Genomic DNA, 18,216 nt, shown 5'->3' with positions numbered 1-18,216 from the left:
ATCAATTTTTGGAAACAATTTAGAATAACAATATGCAATTATAATTTGGACGAATTCAATTAAACACTAGTCCTTTTATTCAGAACGCTCAGAGCCGAAAAAGTTTGAAGAGAAAAGCAAATACGATATTGAAAACTAACCACTTAAAACGACTTAATATATGCTATGAAATATGTATATATTTTTAAAATAAAGTAGCTGTTTTTAAATTACTATTGGATTTATCAAATGACTAACGTGACCACATGTACACACACGACTTCAATCAAATACACCCAGATACTTGAGAGATTAACAAAAGCTTTTGCTTCGATATTGGAACGTATGTATATTAATGCTACAATCAGTCCATTTATAATGAGCAATGTTAAAATTGATTTAGCAACATCCTTGGTGATCTAACAATCAGTGGGAATAGTTTGAAAATTCTCTTGGAATTTAAAATGACATGTTTAGTAGAGTTTGAAATCAGATTGATTCAGAAATTCACAGTGGAATAGAGAGTACGTACTGTATATGATATAAGTTCAACAGATTAGTTCGGTTATGAACAGAATGGTTTGAATTTACTTCTACAAATTAAACGACTGTATCAATACATTAATATTCAAATTAACTACAAAGACAAGTGGTACAAAAAATTTTGACAGTAGATAAAAATATATGTTAACAAAATATTATTTGATGGGATTTAGGATAATTTTATATACAAACTAATTTGAACGATGAGAGAAACATTTTTATAATTTTGTGTGATAATTTCAACAACTTATAAGGAAGTGCTACAAGATGGAGATAGTTCTGTTAAAAATGAACATGACTGTGATTGAAACAAATGATACTGTAACTTTACAAAAATAATAGGCGCTCCAGCAGTGTATTCGAATTAGTGACATACATGCAACAATGCCCAGCGAAGGAATTGTCTATAGATCGGGGAAAAAGAATCTCCAAAGGAAATCTTCGAAACTATCGTTGGCACAGCAAATTGCACAGAAAAGAGCTAGTGGTTTACATGTAAGTATAATTGATCAGATTTGGTAATTAGTTAAACTATACATGAACTAAGCAATAAAAACAAGTCATCTAGAGATACAATAAAAAAATAAAATTGAATTATCAAGTCTTGAAACAAATGCAGATATGGCATCTGTTTGTTAGTCTTTATAATGTCACTAGTCTAGTCTAGTACTCCCTTGAAAAAACGGATACTGTGTTTTTATTGAAAACAGCAGCGAAAACGCCTAAGAACTTAATTGAAAAGATGAGTTCCCCCTCAGGTAGGCTCTGATTCTGTATACTGTGTTGGCTATTAATTTTGTACTGTTTTTGGGTTACATCAGCTTTTTAACGTCTTTATGAGTATATCTTCAATGGCCCTAGATCTAATGGAATCTTTATACGGAACTTCCCTTGTGGCATGGCTTACGATGAACGGATTAAGGGGGTATCCAACACTTTCACTAAAAAAGATTTGGCACATTAAACTCTCATATAATTTTGACATTTTTTTTACCTTGACTTGATGACACAAGTGTAAACATTCCAAGAATTTTAACCACATAAATGTATGGGAATAATTTCATTGAATATATATTATAGTTTGGCAAAGACTATTGTTGATCATTTAACACATTGATTTATCTGAACTACTAGGATATGATTTAACGTTCAGTTGAATTTTAAAGAGTAAACTTCCTTAGATGTTCTGTTCTCCCTTAAAAAATTAAAAGTTTCACCGGTCGACAATTCTTTTTAACCCCTTCTAAAGTTAGTAAAACCTGATTTCTTGATCTTGATGTTTTGGTAGATTCGATGGGCTGCGATGAAGTTATGTGGATCTGTATGGATAATTTCCTATTTGATGATAGTTACATGTACCCCTATGCCAAATTTGAGAGAATTCAAAGTGATTAGTTCTGACTTTTTTTTATGGTGTCACTGTGATTTTAAGATAACTGTCAACTATTTCAAAATGCTATTAAAATATAACTGTGTAGGTATCTAAATTATTATTGTTGATGTAAACTCTTCACTTGCCGATTGCTTTATGCCGAGAATCGAATCCTCGGAATGTTAAAAATTCACATCCTTAATTTTCTTAGAAACTGAAAGATTAGAACATTAAACAATTATAATGCATTTCTTTTAAACAAAATTATAAGTAATTAATGCAGTCCAAGGTCTTTGTATTGACTATTTCCTGGTTACAGCCATGTGATACTTAATATCTAACTGATTTCCGGGTGCTAATGTTGCTTTGAAAAGTGTAGATTACTTAGACTTGCAATGACTGTGTTGTTTTCCGATTGATACAATGTAGTATCCCATAGTCATCATTTGAACATCTCACATTTGTAGAAGTACAAAACCTGGGAACGCAAAATGTTCGTTGTTTTGGTTGAATGATATTACTGATTCCAAGCGATTTGTTATACACTTTTGTCCTCATCTTAAGTTGTAAATATATATGTTTGTTATTCGAATTTTTCATATTTGATCTTCTCAACGAGATTGGGTATGGTTTTTTTTTTTTTTTTTTTTTTTTGCTTGAGCCGGAACGGCAAAAGTGAGAAATGCAATCTAGTTGAGATGACCAATGATAATCGCTATTTTACATACATATGACGACGTTGTTAATTTCGCTGACAACGGGCAGGTGCTACCTAAGTTTCTAGCGATAATTATTCTTATCGCTATTTTACGAAATTTTGCTTAGATCTTGATGACTGAAAATTTCCTTTTTCAGCGGAGTCGAGTGATATGAAAAGTGTCGCTAGAAACCAAGGGGCACGTGGTGTTGCTCATGAAATTGACATGAAATTGACAACGTCGGCATAGGTAAAATAGCGAAAAACAGATTATCACTGGTCATCTCAACTCGATTTCTTTTCTCACTTTCGCCGTACAGGCTCAAGCGAGAATATCAATCTCGTTGAGATGATCAACAATAATATCACTCGACTCCGCTGAGAAAGGAAATTATCAGTCAGAAAGATCAAAGGAAAATTTGGTAAAATAGCAACAATGAATACTATTCTTTCAAATTAGCAACACGCGTATGGTTCTAAGTATTACACACCATTTGTTCAAATTTGTTTTTATATTCTTCGTTTTGAGTTCCTCTTACTGAACATTATAACAGCTTTATTACCTCTGCCATCAAAACGCTCGGATTCGAATTCCGGTGTCTTGATTGAAAGGAAGTAAGATGAGATGGTGCGGTTTTCTTTTTAATGAAATTACAACGTATATATATTTCCTACAGTTGTTTTTATATTTTCGAAGAAATAGTACTATTCCAACAATATCTATTCATGTGGTCTTATATTACTAAAGGTATAAATCAATTGTCATTAAAATTTTATCATTTTTATGGAACGCTCTATCAAGTTTCTTGTTTAACATAAATTATAAACATTAACATTCTTAATGGGGGTCTTTTCCCTTTTATATGACAATGCACCATGATATGCAATAATTGTAATCATCAAGTTACAAAACATAAATATCATATTTATTTATTTCGCTAATGTAAAAACACCATGTTAATAAAAAGTTATGACGTGAGGGCTTTGTGTGCTAAGGAATTTTCAGCCAAAAACATAAAGGAAAAAGCAAATGGATAGCAATGTAACAGGAGAAAGAATCAGACATCTCTTAAATACTCTGGAGTTTTGATATCTAAAAATGTATAAAAAAAAAAGAAAGAAAAAGATCTATGGTTGCATCGTCTATAAGACATTTTTTTTTCAAATTTTAGCTTCAGCTTATAATTCAACTGCTGACGTCTCGTGGTTTATTGAGTTTTATACCATACGAATATTGGATATAAATCATAGTCATCAAGATATGTGGTCAACACACCATTATAAAAAGCATTTACTGTCTCGTCATTTTGACATATTTTGCAACATTCAATTCTGTAAATTATAGTTTTTCGCCACCATTTTCTAGTTATTAAAATATTATCAGGGACAATAAATATTGGCGCATATTAATGAATTCCGCAAATTTGCGCAATTGATACTTGCCCGCCATTAACGTGTATCTCACATCCCCATTTATCAACAATTTAGACACCATAGTCTTATCACCAATATCTTTACAGTCATATACTGACATCTCTGGAAGCAGTGCTATATTCACTAAAGTGAACCGGATAAATAAGAGACTTTTTATACCCTCGCTTTAAAAAAGGGGGGGTATACTGTTTTACCTCCGTCTGTCAGTCCGTCCGTCCATCACTCCGTCCGTCCATCAGTCCGTCCATCAGTCCGTCCATCAGTCCGTCCGTCAGTCAGTCCGTCCCATGAAACTTTCGTCACATTTTTCTCAGGAACTACACATCCACCCTTTCTGTAATTTGGTATCAACATTTATATATGTCAGCCATACCGTGTGATGCGTTTTCAGATTCATCACTTGACAACTTCCTGTTTACCGAACACTTGTCTGATTTTACACATGATAGCCAAGTTGAAAATTTTCGTCACATTTTTCTCAGGAACTACAATACAAGGATTTCTGAAATTTGGTTTCAGGATTTATATAAGTCAGCTATACCGTGTGATGCGTTTTCAGATTCATCAATCGACAACTTCCTGTTTACCGAACACTTGTATGATTTTACACATGATAGCCAAGTTGAAAATTTTCGTCACATTTTTCTCAGGAACTACAGTACAAGGATTTCTAAAATTTGGTTTCAGGATTTATATAAGTCAGCTATACCGTGTGATGCGTTTTCAGATTCATCACTCGATTACTTCCTGTTTACCGAACACTTGTATGATTTTACACATGATAACCAAGTTAAAAATTTTCGTCACATTTTTCTCAGGAACTACAATACAAGGATTTCTGAAATTTGGTTTCAGGATTTATATAAGTCAGCTATACCGTGTGATGCGTTTTCAGATTCATCACTCGACAACTTCCTGTTTACCGAACACTTGCATATTTTTACACTATTAATATTATCCACTTGCGGCGGGGGTATCATCAGTGAGCAGTAGCTCGCAGTTTCACTTGTTATTCCGTCCAGTCATATGAAACTGCATTCATATAGAAAAGAAAAAAATCTAGTGTACGTTTTGTAAGACATGTGAGTATGCATTCTACAAGCCATCTAGGTTGATTAATTGAAATTATTTGCCATCTATATTGATTGATTTGATTGGTTTGTCATCAATATTGATGGATTTATTTTTCATTTGGTCAAAATCAAGTTGCATATATGTTATACGTATTCAGGACGAGAACAAATTAATAGTGAATCCCATTGCACAGGTATGTTCTGGAAAATGACGCGACTGATTTAACGACCAGACATGTGAAGTACAAAAACCATATTTGTATAACCTAAAGTATCATATTTTTTTACCCCTAGGAAACCGTACTTCCTTGCCCACAGAAAACCATATTTCCATACCCTCTAGAAAATTACTGTTGTTTACGAGGAAAATATCAATTTGTTGATAATGTATCTAAGTGACTAAGGGAATGTTATATATGACTAAGGGAATGTTATATATGACTAAGGGAATTCATATAGGCTATAAGTGACTAAGAGAATTCATACAGAATATAAGTGACTAATGGAATGTATATAGACTAAGAGACTAAGGTAATGTATATAGACTACATGCAAATGGTACAAGCTTAACGAGAATTCGATTAACTTTTATATGTTCTATTTTAACATTGATCATGAATGCGAAATGTGTTTCATGCAAATTTTAATTTTTTTCCACCAGTCTAAAGATTATTGTGGTGATTTAAATTCTTGAAGTCTTAGGGAGTTCGGATTTGATTTGATATTGTTCAAACCATGAAACATTCAGACTCTTATGGTTTCATTACGTCATGATTCTTTTTTATATATACCTGTATAAATCTGTGTTTTAATTGATGTTTGATATATTGTTTAGCTGGTGCTACAGACGTTCTGATCAATTCAAATTTGAATAATTGATGATTTGTTTATTCAAACTGAAAATTTTCTTTCTATATCGTGTAAACGACCGGATAAGTTATATTGACATTTCTTGGGATTACACAATCACTACAGCTTGAGTTCTTTCAGAACAGTGACTGCGCAACATCAATATGCCATATTTATCACTCATATCTTATACACTAAGGAAAGTTTTGTTTTTAAAAGATATTTTTTTATTCAACTGATGGAGATGGTGAGGGAGTGCACCACTAATGATATGCATATCATTAATGAGGAAGTGCAAGGCATGTGATATGCATATACCTATATGTGTGTTGCAAATACGAAACTATTCATTGAAGTAAATATATAAAAAAGAAGATGTAGTATGATTGCCAATGAGACAACTCTCCACAAGAGACCAAAATGACACAGATATTAACAACTATAGGTCACCGTACGGTCTTCAACAATGAAAAAAGACAATACCGAATAGTCAGCTATAAACGGCCCCGAAATGACAATGTAAAACAAATCAAACGAGAAAATTAACGGCCTCATTTAAGTACAAAAAATGAACGAAAAAGAAATATGTATCACATAAACAAACGACGACCACTGAATTACAGGCTCTTGACTTGGGACAGGCACATTCATACCATTTTTAAACTGAAATGATCATTCTTGCCAAAAGCTGTGTGTTAAAAAATCATTTGATGTCTATCTTAATGTTAAGTGAAATACCGTTTATTGCAGTATACAACACATATATTTGGTTTTGTTCGTTTAGTGTTTTGTACATGAATCATACAGTTAGTTTTACAATCAGCAAGTTTGGTCCTTTTATAGTTTTCTATACGGTATGGGCTTTTGCTCATTCTTGTAGGTGATCTCCAGTTTTAATTCTACATCAGTTGGTTTCTGATGGAGATCGAGTTGACTCATTGACAATTAATTTACATCCTGGTATTATCATGAGTTGTAGTTCTCGTCTAATAGGATTTTTTTTTTAGAACTTACCATTTAAAGAAAGTACTTAATGATCTATATGTATATAAAAGAAGGTAAAATGAATAAGTATGAAATATATGGGGCTGAAATCTTTAACACAATATATTCAGAAAAAAATCATCTAGAGGGCAAAGTATAGCCTTTATCGTTGTGCTTACAAGGGTGAAATGAAACAAGAATGTATAGTACACGGATGCCCAACTCGCACTATCATTTTCTATATCCAGTGGACCATGGCATTCGGATCAAAACTCTAAATTTGGCATTAAAATTAAACATATAACTAGAAAACTCTAAAACTTTATAATAAATTATCGCAAATAGAAATCTAACTAGACAATTATATATGCGATATATTTTAATTTTTTTATGGTATCTGTAACCCTTATGTAAAAGATTACCAGTAATGTAAGTACTACGTTGATTTAAATCAAATCTTCATTAGGTCATATTCGTTTCATGATTATATTTTTCAACGTAAGAGCTAAAAATGTAATGCGAATGAAAAAAAAAAAATGCATAGTTGTATAAAAAAAAAAGATGTGGTATGATTGCCAATGAGACAACTGTCCACAAGAGATAAAAATGACACATACATTAACAACTAAAGGTCACCGTACGGCCTTCAACAATGAGCAAAGCCCATACCGCATAGTCAGCTATAAAAGGCCCCGATATGACAATGTAAAACAATTCAAACGGGAAAACTAACGGCCTTCTTTATATAAAAAAAAAATGAACGAAAAGCAAATATGTAGCACATAAACAAATGACAACCACTAAATTACAGGCTCCTGACTTGGGACAGGCACATACATAAATAATGTGACTAGGTTAAACATGTTAGCGGGATCCCAACCCTTCCCCTAACCTGGGACAGTGGTATAACAGTACAACATAAGAACGAACTATATCTTTTTATTTTTATTTATTTTGACAACGATTTCTGGAAACCTTTTCAGTTTAGATGCACGGAGGAAATGTATTCAATTTTATGTTCTTGAAAATGATCATTGGCTTTATTGTCCTGATTGATATCCTAGCTAGAAAACAAAACAAACACCATCAATTGTCAGTATAATAGCACGTACGCATATAAAAGATATGTCAATATACTTAGCCAATTAAAAGAAATCTATTAATCACGTATTACATAACGGCTCTTGAATCAGACTGTAGGCATGGCATCCATTTTAAAAGCTTTCAAATCTAAATGTTCTAATTAGGTTTCAACAATTTACAAAGTTTACTTAATTTTGTAGAGTACAAATTATTCAGCGAGATCTGGAAAGTCAAATAAAACTGGGAGTGATTTAGACAGTGTTGATATTTCGCATCTTACGAAGCTTGACGAATGTAAACGAACGCCTACACCATTGCCAACTGTAAATCCTAGAAACACAGAAAACAGGAAGACCGAAAGACAACCTTTAAATGGTCCAAACAACAACCAAAGACAAGGGGAACAACAACACTCTCTTCCAAGGAACAATACTCAGGTAAATCAAATCATTATTTGTATAATTAGTTTAAGTATGATCTGTTACACGTATTGTGTTTTGTATTAATGCTTCATCACATTCTCTCTGTCTCTCAACTTGTGACTCTTCCGAAAAAAAAAAGAGATACAAAGACAAACAACGGCGAACAATACATGTGGTGGGGTTTCAACAGTTTCTGCTTGGACTCACAATGCTCAATACACGAATTACTATCGAATACTTATGGTCCTACATGTATATTGTGTCAATCAGGGTTTCCCCTGGGTCAATTATTTTTTTCGCCACCTCTTTCGCCAAAACAATATATTTTTCGCGACTTTATTATTTTTTTCGCCAAGTAACATAAATATATTTTTCGTTTAAAATTTACCTTTTTTCTACCCCCCCCCCCTTTTCCCTTAAATAAGATGATTTTGCCCCATAGTGTCTATGATTATTCTCTCAAACTTATTTTAGAGTCTACATTTTAATGATTAAACACTAAACATTTACTTTAAAACAACAGAATTTTTTTTAACTTAGTAAAAGGGAAAAATATTCATTGTATTTTAAACAACTTTTCTAAATGAGGGGGCAACTATACTTTTAATAATAAAGAAGATATAAGTCCTGGAATATAACACAATTAATGGACATATTTTGATCATATAATACCAGTATAGTTCGTAGTAAGGAAAGTTTCTTTAAAAGAAAAATACTGATGTGCCCTTTTGTACTAAGAAGTGGTTTTTACAACAAAACAAAAGCTTGTCTCACATGAAACTGATCCCTCATTTCATGTGTAGTCATTACATTGAATGGTTACTCTCATTCGAGGGGTTGTTCTTAACCTTTTGGATAGATTTCTTCATAACGACAGTTTTCTTTTCTTGACCATCGTAAATGAAAAAGTTGAGACGTAAAACTATGTCTGAAACACGTGTGTCACTAAAACGACTTTAAAATAGTCTCCCTAATCAATAACCTATATTAAAGTCAAAGGATAATTTAAGTTTTAAATCAGAGATTTTTCTTGCTTTTGAACATTTTTCGTCACGACAGCTTTCTTTGCTAAACTATCTTTAAAAGGAGAGGAGACGTCAAAAGTTTGCTTCAAACACGTGCGTCGCAAAGTGGTAAATAAATTATGTATATGACATTGAGCGGAAGCTAATTAACCATATCATTTTGTCAAACAATTCAATCAACACCTTTATTAATTAGTCCTTTGCTGTCGATAGGTATAAAATGCAATCAGCTGATTATTGATTTTCTGTCCAAATCTTAATGAGGTCAAGGTGAATTCCGAGTATTGTCTGATCAGGTAAAGTCCAAGAAACTCGATAAATATAAATAAACAAGATGGAGGAAAATATATCGTTATATATATTTCTGTCGCTAAATTCTTTCGCCAATGACGAATTTTAATCGCCACAATTATTATTTTTTCGCAAATTGCGAAAATGGCGACCGCCAGCGGAAACCCTGGTCAATACTTTATTTTGGCATTGGCCAAGGTCATACACTTCTGTCAATGACGTTTTTATGCCAAATGAACTGCAGTGTGCACATGGTCATTAACATTTTAGTCTGGACGAACATTTTCTGTCATGTCGGGAGATTATGTGAAGACTTTACGGTTTGGGATTTACACATTCACGATGTTTTGCAGTGACGAACAGATGCATGTAGCCTCGCCATTTGAACTCTAATGAAATGTTTGTAATCGTCAATCATACCACACTTCCTTATTTTTATAATTTTTAGTTACAATTGGGATTTGAACTAGGTACTGAATTGTTTTAGAAAAAAAATCTTAAACCCGATTCTTAATTTGTTTTTACATCCAAAGTACTACTAAACTCGTTACTATGGTAGATACATGTAGCACAATGTTTCTATTACTACCGACAGCGATGTGTACCTAAGCTTTTTTTCCGAGAACAGTAGCCACTATGTAGAACAAACTCAAGAGAGAAAAAAACCCGATATTTTTCAAGTTTATCAGGACTTACATCACAGTGACTCAGGCGAACTTTAAGAAATTGAACGAATTGGTCTGTGTCGTTTGAAATCTTCAAAACAAACCCAGGATATTAAATAATTGATTTCAGATATATCTTTGTCTAAGTTGCATTATTCATTGATTTTCAAACCAAAGTCACGATTATTTTTGTAATTAGTGCTGTATTAAAAACCATTTTAATGGTACTACTCATTGATCAGACGTTCTATAATGTTCTGGGTTATTTCATTAAATTTCAGTATTAAAATATCAAAGATAACATCTAAAACTGAGCCTAAATTGCTAAATTTCATATTCATTATTGAAGGCAAGCAATAAAACGTTACGGATAGTTAACTATTGTAATTTAATAGTATATGCCTTTGCATATTGTAAATTAAAAAAGTACAATGAATTCTATTGAAGTTATTCATGCAGAACATCTATGTCAAATTATACTCCATAATTTCAATTTTTAGCTAAATGAAACTTTTTAAAAAATTATGTGTTTTATGGATTGTGCATCAAATTTCCATTACGTCCTTTGTATAGTTATATGCCTTGTGTGGTCTTACTTTTGTACAATTGTTGAACAAATACATTTTAAAATCATATCAGGTAGATCAGCTCATACAGAGCAGAGGTGGATGTCACACACTACCAACAAAATGTCTATGATCCTTAATTGTATGTATTTTGTTTAGGGACCAGCTGAAGCCCGCCTCCGGGTGCGGGATTTTCTCGCTGTGTTTGGGATCCATTGGTGACCTTCTGCTGTTTTCTGTCCTTTGGTCGGGTTGTTGTCTCTTTGACACATTCCCGATTTCCTTCTCAATCTTGCTTTTTATACACGAAATCTAGAAAAAAAGACCATTTTCATTTGGGATATATAAGCAGACAACGACCTTTTAAAATGTCGTTGAATTTAGTTTATATGTACACAAAATGTAAAATATAACTACAATAAGTGTCGAATACCTTCTTAATACAGTATCTTGGATTTTCATATTTTCAATGAAATTTTAGTTACAAAATTTATTATGAATTCTCTTAATGTTTCACGATCTCTTAAAAGCTAAGTAATTGTTTTATTATTTCCTTTAATGAACAAGCTAACGAAGGGAATCATTCTTTTTCTTATATTTTTTATGCGAGTGATCGATCGAATATGAGTTATAGCTTTCGTGCATTAATAAGCAGTATGATCTAACTAATAAAATGTGACTTTTAGGCTTAAATTAAAATATTGTTTGTTTGCAGTTTACCGACCGACCCTTGAAAATCCTCCCGACTATGAACATTTTATTGCTTTAAATTTGAAGATTTTTTTTTTAATACTTCTATTGACGCGATCCGGAACTTTGGGTCCTTTCCGGAAATGATTTAAAGTCTGGGTCAATTACGCATTTCAAGTTCGGTTTTTCTTAGCTTTCCGTCAAGCGTTCATGTGACCATTTAATGAAAAAGCACATGGAAATTGTTTAGGTTACAGGTATCCATGAAGTCACGGAGGAGTACTTTACGCTGTCGTCTCGTGTCAATTTTAAGACAAATAACAAACAAAAAAGTTTATTAGTAAACTGTTTATACAGATTCAGGCACATGTAATGATGTGTGATGATATCATTGACGATGATGCAGCGGATATTCATAACTGACACGATAACCATTCTGTCTCAAACAAATCGGGTACAGAATCTGTGGAGCCTGACTTTATGGAACCAACTTCAGTGGTTAAATAATTCGACAGCAGCTTGAAGTATGGCATATTTTCTACAAATCGTTGTGAAGACGACAAAGATGAAACCACTCCTCCATGACTTAAATCTTCATGGATATCTGTAAACACGCCTGTACGGAGGAAGGGCTCATTTGAAATGTTAATGGATATAGATCATGCCAAATCAATAAGAAGCAACCCTAACTACACAAAGATGTAGAGAAAATGAATGGTTAGCTTGAAAAATAAATATACTCTCTCTATATTAAATCTATCTTCGATTGCAATGAGTATGCTCCTTTAGGATAAGGGGGGCTGTCCCACTCATTGCAATCATTCTCTTTCTTACAATATTAAATATACCCAAACTGTGTGGCCTGTGTGAATTCAATTAAAACATGTCCTTAGGAGCTATGCTGCCAATTTTTTTTATGCATTAAAAACATTTCAGTACAGACCATTTACTTTTAATGGGGTGATATGGATTTCACCCAAACTTTAGATTTCTTTGGTTTTCATTAAAGCCTGGCAAAAATATAACCTTATCACATATAATTAAATATTGTTAGAAATATGAAAACAGTCGAATGTCTTAATACTTTTTTTTCAAGTTGCCTTTTTTTCAATTGAGGAAGATTCAATGGTTATTTTTTTTATTAAAAATACACTCTTTAATACATTGTCTTATAAATCTTTAATGTCTACATTTTTCTGATGAAAATACTCTACTCATGAAAACATTCTAGTCAAGAAGCATACATGTCTGAATATATTTCTTTAAAACAATTCTAGTCATAATGACATTCCTTGTTAATAAGTGTTCCAGTATTTAATAATTATACCATATTTTATGTCATAAATTGGATAATGACACTATGTTAAAGTTTCAGTTTTGGTTAAAAAGTTTTTTATCTGAAAATGTCTGTTCATTTGATGTTGGTTTTCAGCATGTCCAGTGTTTGTTGTTTTAAAATGTTTTTTTCTTCTTCACAAGACACTTGGTTTAGTGTAACTGCTTGTTTAAACTGTATTTTGGCTGATAAAATAAAATATTTTTCCTACCTACCGACCCTTCAGTCTGAAGGTACAGTCGGAAAACTGCAAACAAACATATTTTTAAGGTTGGCGTAACATGAATGTTATTGAATATAGCTACGACCAACTTGTAGTGTAATTTCTTAATTTCTTTTCTTGTAGAATATGTCTCGCCATAACAACGACAGTAGTAGACAGATTCTTCCTCCTGCTAGTTATAGGAATAGTGGTGGTTTTTACAGTAGACAAACGGGAACAACAAACCATGGGGTATCCCTACCTCCCATCCAGAACAACAATAAAGTAACGAATAGGAATTCTGAAACAACTGATTTGTCTAGACAAACGCCTTCTAAGAATCAACAAGACCCTTATCCTAAAAATAGAGGATACACGAATAACGATGACAATAATCACTGCGATAAAAATAATAATGCAAGGTATTCTAATAAAGAAACCGACAATAAAAAGTATGATAAAACAACAGACAAATCGCAAGAACATTCATCAAGAAGGTCTAGATCAAGATCACCAAAAAGGGCAGATAAAGGAACCAATGATAACAAAACAAAGAAAACGAACCACTATGACATAGACCGGTATGAATCGTCGCAACGACAAAAACAACGAAGCAGATCGACTGACCGCGAAAGAAGTCGACACAGCAAATCTGGTGAGAATGAATACAGAAATAGCAGCTCTTCGAGATATCGTCAAAGTAGATCAAGGAGTAAATCAAGAGATGGTAAGAAAACCAGAAAATCTTCTCGAAAGACTGAATATAAACACAGAAGTCAATCAAATGACAGAAAATATACTCCACGCAGTCAATCACGTGATCGTGGAAGCAGGCGACGGAGCAAATCGAGAGATCGTTATTCTCGTAATAATGACAGAAGAAAACGCTCTCGATCGCGAGATCGTCATAGTACAATACGTCATAAGTCTAGGTCAACATCAAGACATAGCAAACGAGGAAAGTCTCGTTCTAAATCAAGACATAGTGAATGTCATAGATATAGAAGTAAATCACGTGAGCGTAATGAACGTAGAAAACGCAAAGATGAATATTATCGGAGTGCTTCCAGGTCACCTCCAAGAGAACGCAAAAATGAACAATATAAAAGTAAAAAAAAATCTTTATCAGACAATACACTTAACAGAAGATCAAAAACTCGTGATTTCAGGCATGGAAAATCAAGTAGGCCATCTTCAAGCGAATACTACACTAAAGAAAAAAGAAAATCGAAACATTCAAAATCAAGAACACCTGTTTATGAATCGGATTCTTGCACGAGTGAGTCAGATATTGAAATATCCAACCTTTCAAGAAAAGCTTCACATAAGCGATTGGTGCGTCCTAAACAAAAAATCAGGCTGTCGAAGCCTCTTACAAAAAAGAATAAGTCAAAAGTGAGACGTGGGTCTGTTTCAGATTCTGAACATTCTTATAAATATAATTTAATTTTGATTGATGAAAGTGATGATTCTGAAGAAGATCAGCCTCCTAATCAGGCGTTTTATGTTCGATCAAAATCACAACATGCTGTTCCACGTAAAGCCAGGCGTCATAAGGTAAAAGAGTATTATTCAGATATAGAATCTAGCGATCGACAAAGAGCGGTTATATACAATGAACCTGATAAGGTAATAGTTGCTCCTCGCAATACGTTAGACGTTCCAAGGACAATACAACACGTACATACTGTTGGTACTAGTCAACAAAATCAACAAGAAAAAGAGTTGTTCTATTTAGTTCCAGCATCTCAACATACAGTAAACAATAGCCAATATAGTCAGGACAATGCTTTGTTTGATGCGGATGTTGGACGACGAGTAGTTCATATGTCGCAGCCGATACAGAATAGCAGAAACCAACAACAACTTTATTACTTAAATAATAACGATTCTGTCTACGGTCAAGATCCTTTATATGATGAGTATAGACAACCGGCGCAACAAAAATATTATAATCAACATACAAATCATTACCGACACAATAACAGTTCGGAAAACGTAGAGCAGAAATATTTGTACCGCCAGAATGCTGTAAAAACTGATTTATCAATAAATCAACAAAATATGACAGTTAAAGGAAAACAAAATCAAATTAGTAAGGATAATTCAAATCAAAATCATAAACTTTCAATGCCAAAAACTACAGTTGAAGCGAATAAGCCCGTACAGTCATCGAGGATAACACCTGATGGGCAGAGTAACTCATCCAATGGTTATACACCTTCAACTTTTGATGAAAATGAATCAAGAATGTCGTCTAGAGACGAAAATCGAATTTCAACAGCAGAAAGGAGAAAGGCATTAAGACAATTAAATGATATATCAAATTACAATATTGACTTAGCATTGGGAAAGGCACCGTTACCTTCGCCTCCTATGACGGACGAAACATTAATCAAGAAAATATTTAACGCTGAATTTCAGTCAGAAATGGATGATTATTTGCGTTCTTGATTTTACCGATTTAAGCTTGTTTCCATGATTTCGAACATTTTCTTGGAAACAAGCTGATATGAACGTGTCAAAACGTCGTTGAAATAAGACATTTAAAATTCCAATAATTATTTGTCTTTTTATGTTTATATTTTATTCATATATGTCAGTTTACATCATATGTTTCAGAATAAAATCCTGCTCAAACTACTGACTTGTGAAAGATTTGAATTAGTTCCAACACATTACATGTCATAAGTAACAGTTGGGAATCTTTAATGCATACTATGAATGATAAATCGATATATAGGATTTGATGCACTCTGATGATGTTGGTATACACATCCACACAGTTTTCACCACGCCGAAAGGAGATAAACCTGTGTCTATTCACTTAAAATAGGAAAGAAGTTCAAATAAAGGCAACAGTAGTATACAGGTGTTCAAAAGTCATATATTGATTAAGAAAAAACAAATCCGGGTTACAAACCGTGGTAACACAAAAAAACACATCAAATATAAGAATAAAACAAACTTTTAGAACAAAATAGAAACGCCGAACTGCAACAAAAACAAACACCAACACATTTAGAAATGAACTATTTTATAACAACTGCCATAATTCTGATTTGATACAGGATATTTAAAGAAAAATGGTGGGTTGAACTTGGTTTAAGGGCATGCCAAACCTTCAGCTGTATGACAATGTTAAAAAAAAACTTCGCTAAACACTACGTAACAGAAATTCAGCACAAACACACGCAAGAACATTCAAAACAGAGAACCACAAATACATACATTTTGTATTATAATAGTCGACACTACATGCAAAACCAGTACAGAAACATCAAAAGTAAATCCATGAATGTTAGATGAACAAAACACCGAGACACGTCGAACAGTAATGCAAATTCACATTCAGTATATGAAATGATGTATTCGGGAATTTGACAATGATGGTATTGAAAGGCAATTTTATAATTTTTCGGACAACAAATGATACGACAAAACATTAATCAACCGAAATAATAACAAAAGCATTAAAAATAAATACATGAATGCTGGATGTACAAATACCGAGATACGTCGTAAAGCAATGTAAACTCAATCTCGGTATAACAGTCAAATTAGGGAATAGTTCACGGTACTTAGCAGGCAGACAACATAGATGTTAGACCACAACCTAAGACGTGCTAAAAATTTCATTAGTTAGTTTAGACATAGACACATTGTATAGATCAACAATTGCTGATGGTGTCCATAAAATATATGGTGTGTCATCTTTATTCTAACATTGTATATAATGGTTTCACTATCTCTATGTGTTTTTGTAATACACTAAAACTGATTTTTTAAGGTTTTTGTTACATTATGAAAATGGCATCTATTAGTGAAAATGTGAGTCGCAGAATAAAGGAAAACATTCAAGATTTAAAAAATTCCCCCAAAATATGATCAGCTACTCAAATGCCTTACATTGTGTAATTACACATAAACTTTTTTTTAAAACAATCATTGATAATGCTAAATAATTATCATTTAGATATATCGAATCATAAAATCTAAAACTTAAGGACCGATCTTTTAACAACTGTATAGTGGAGGGTGCACAACTTCAAACAACTTTATAGTCGGAGGTGAAGACATTCTTTGAATGTCCAAAGGTCTGGGTTTAAAACTGTAGGCAAAGTTTGTATCACAAAACTTGTACTGTACCGTCGTTTATTTTTGCTGAAAAAAATTAGGAATTACATAGTCTGATAACACCACTTCCATAATAGCAGGTGTAAAGTTCAATATGTGTGCAATCTGTCTTTGATTTTTGAAGGAATCTGGTAAAAAAAAACTATAGTAGGAGCTACACAAAATAAATACCAACTTTTCACAACCCATCCGCCAACTAAACATTATTATTTTTTCTGGTTTTGCAAATAATGCAAAATTAATGAAATGCCATATTATTCAAGGTCAGTGACTTTTTGAGGAGTCAATTGGTGATATCGGTCTGGTGCCTCTTCTGTTGGTAGTTTTTGCTTTTTACATTTTCTCTGTCTACTATGATTTCCGCATAAACACAAAATTGATAAATAAAGACAAAAGTAGAATACCGCTGTTTATAAGAATTGTCATTTTAAAAGGTGTTGACAGAGTTTTTTGGCAATGTTTACTTATCTGTAGAAAGGAGTGGCAAAAGATATCAGAGGAACATTCAAACTCAAAAAGTTACAACGCAGGCGCTTAAGGATGTACTTAGGTGATCTAAAGTTAAATTAAATAAATCAAGAATTCAAAATAGATGCTTAAAGATGGAAGAGTATTGGGTAAGGATCAAAATAAGCAAAAAATATTGATAGGTCATGGAGCTCCTTTTTGAGACTGCCTTGGACTTTTACCTTATATTTGCATTGGTATTATTTGGGTCTCAAATCAAAAGAAAAAAAATTAAGAATCTGCTTAAATTTTGTCAAATGACCTGTTATGGGCTATTAAGTCTTTTGTTAAAAGATAAATAGGTGTTATGGGGCAAAATATTTTACATTGTATTGTATGGAAAAACACAGAGGAATCCGAA

The 18,216-nt window shown here is 32.8% G+C and overlaps 1 protein-coding gene across 1 annotated transcript; it reads left to right on the top strand.

The window, feature by feature from the left end:
* The first annotated feature begins 308 nt into the window (after nt 1-308).
* Nucleotides 309-15,854, top strand: LOC143064510 (uncharacterized). Its single transcript, XM_076237382.1, has 3 exons — nt 309-1,017; nt 8,215-8,451; nt 13,356-15,854. Exons 1-3 carry the CDS (start codon nt 907-909, stop codon nt 15,663-15,665), a joined length of 2,658 nt encoding a protein of 885 aa, XP_076093497.1. The 5' UTR covers nt 309-906; the 3' UTR covers nt 15,666-15,854.
* The last annotated feature ends 2,362 nt before the right edge of the window (nt 15,855-18,216 follow it).

This window comes from Mytilus galloprovincialis, chromosome 2, assembly GCF_965363235.1.
Source record: "Mytilus galloprovincialis chromosome 2, xbMytGall1.hap1.1, whole genome shotgun sequence".
Lineage (NCBI taxonomy): Eukaryota > Metazoa > Mollusca > Bivalvia > Mytilida > Mytilidae > Mytilus > Mytilus galloprovincialis.
Note: the sequence above shows the minus strand (reverse complement) of the source record. Positions and strands in the feature narration are given on the sequence as shown.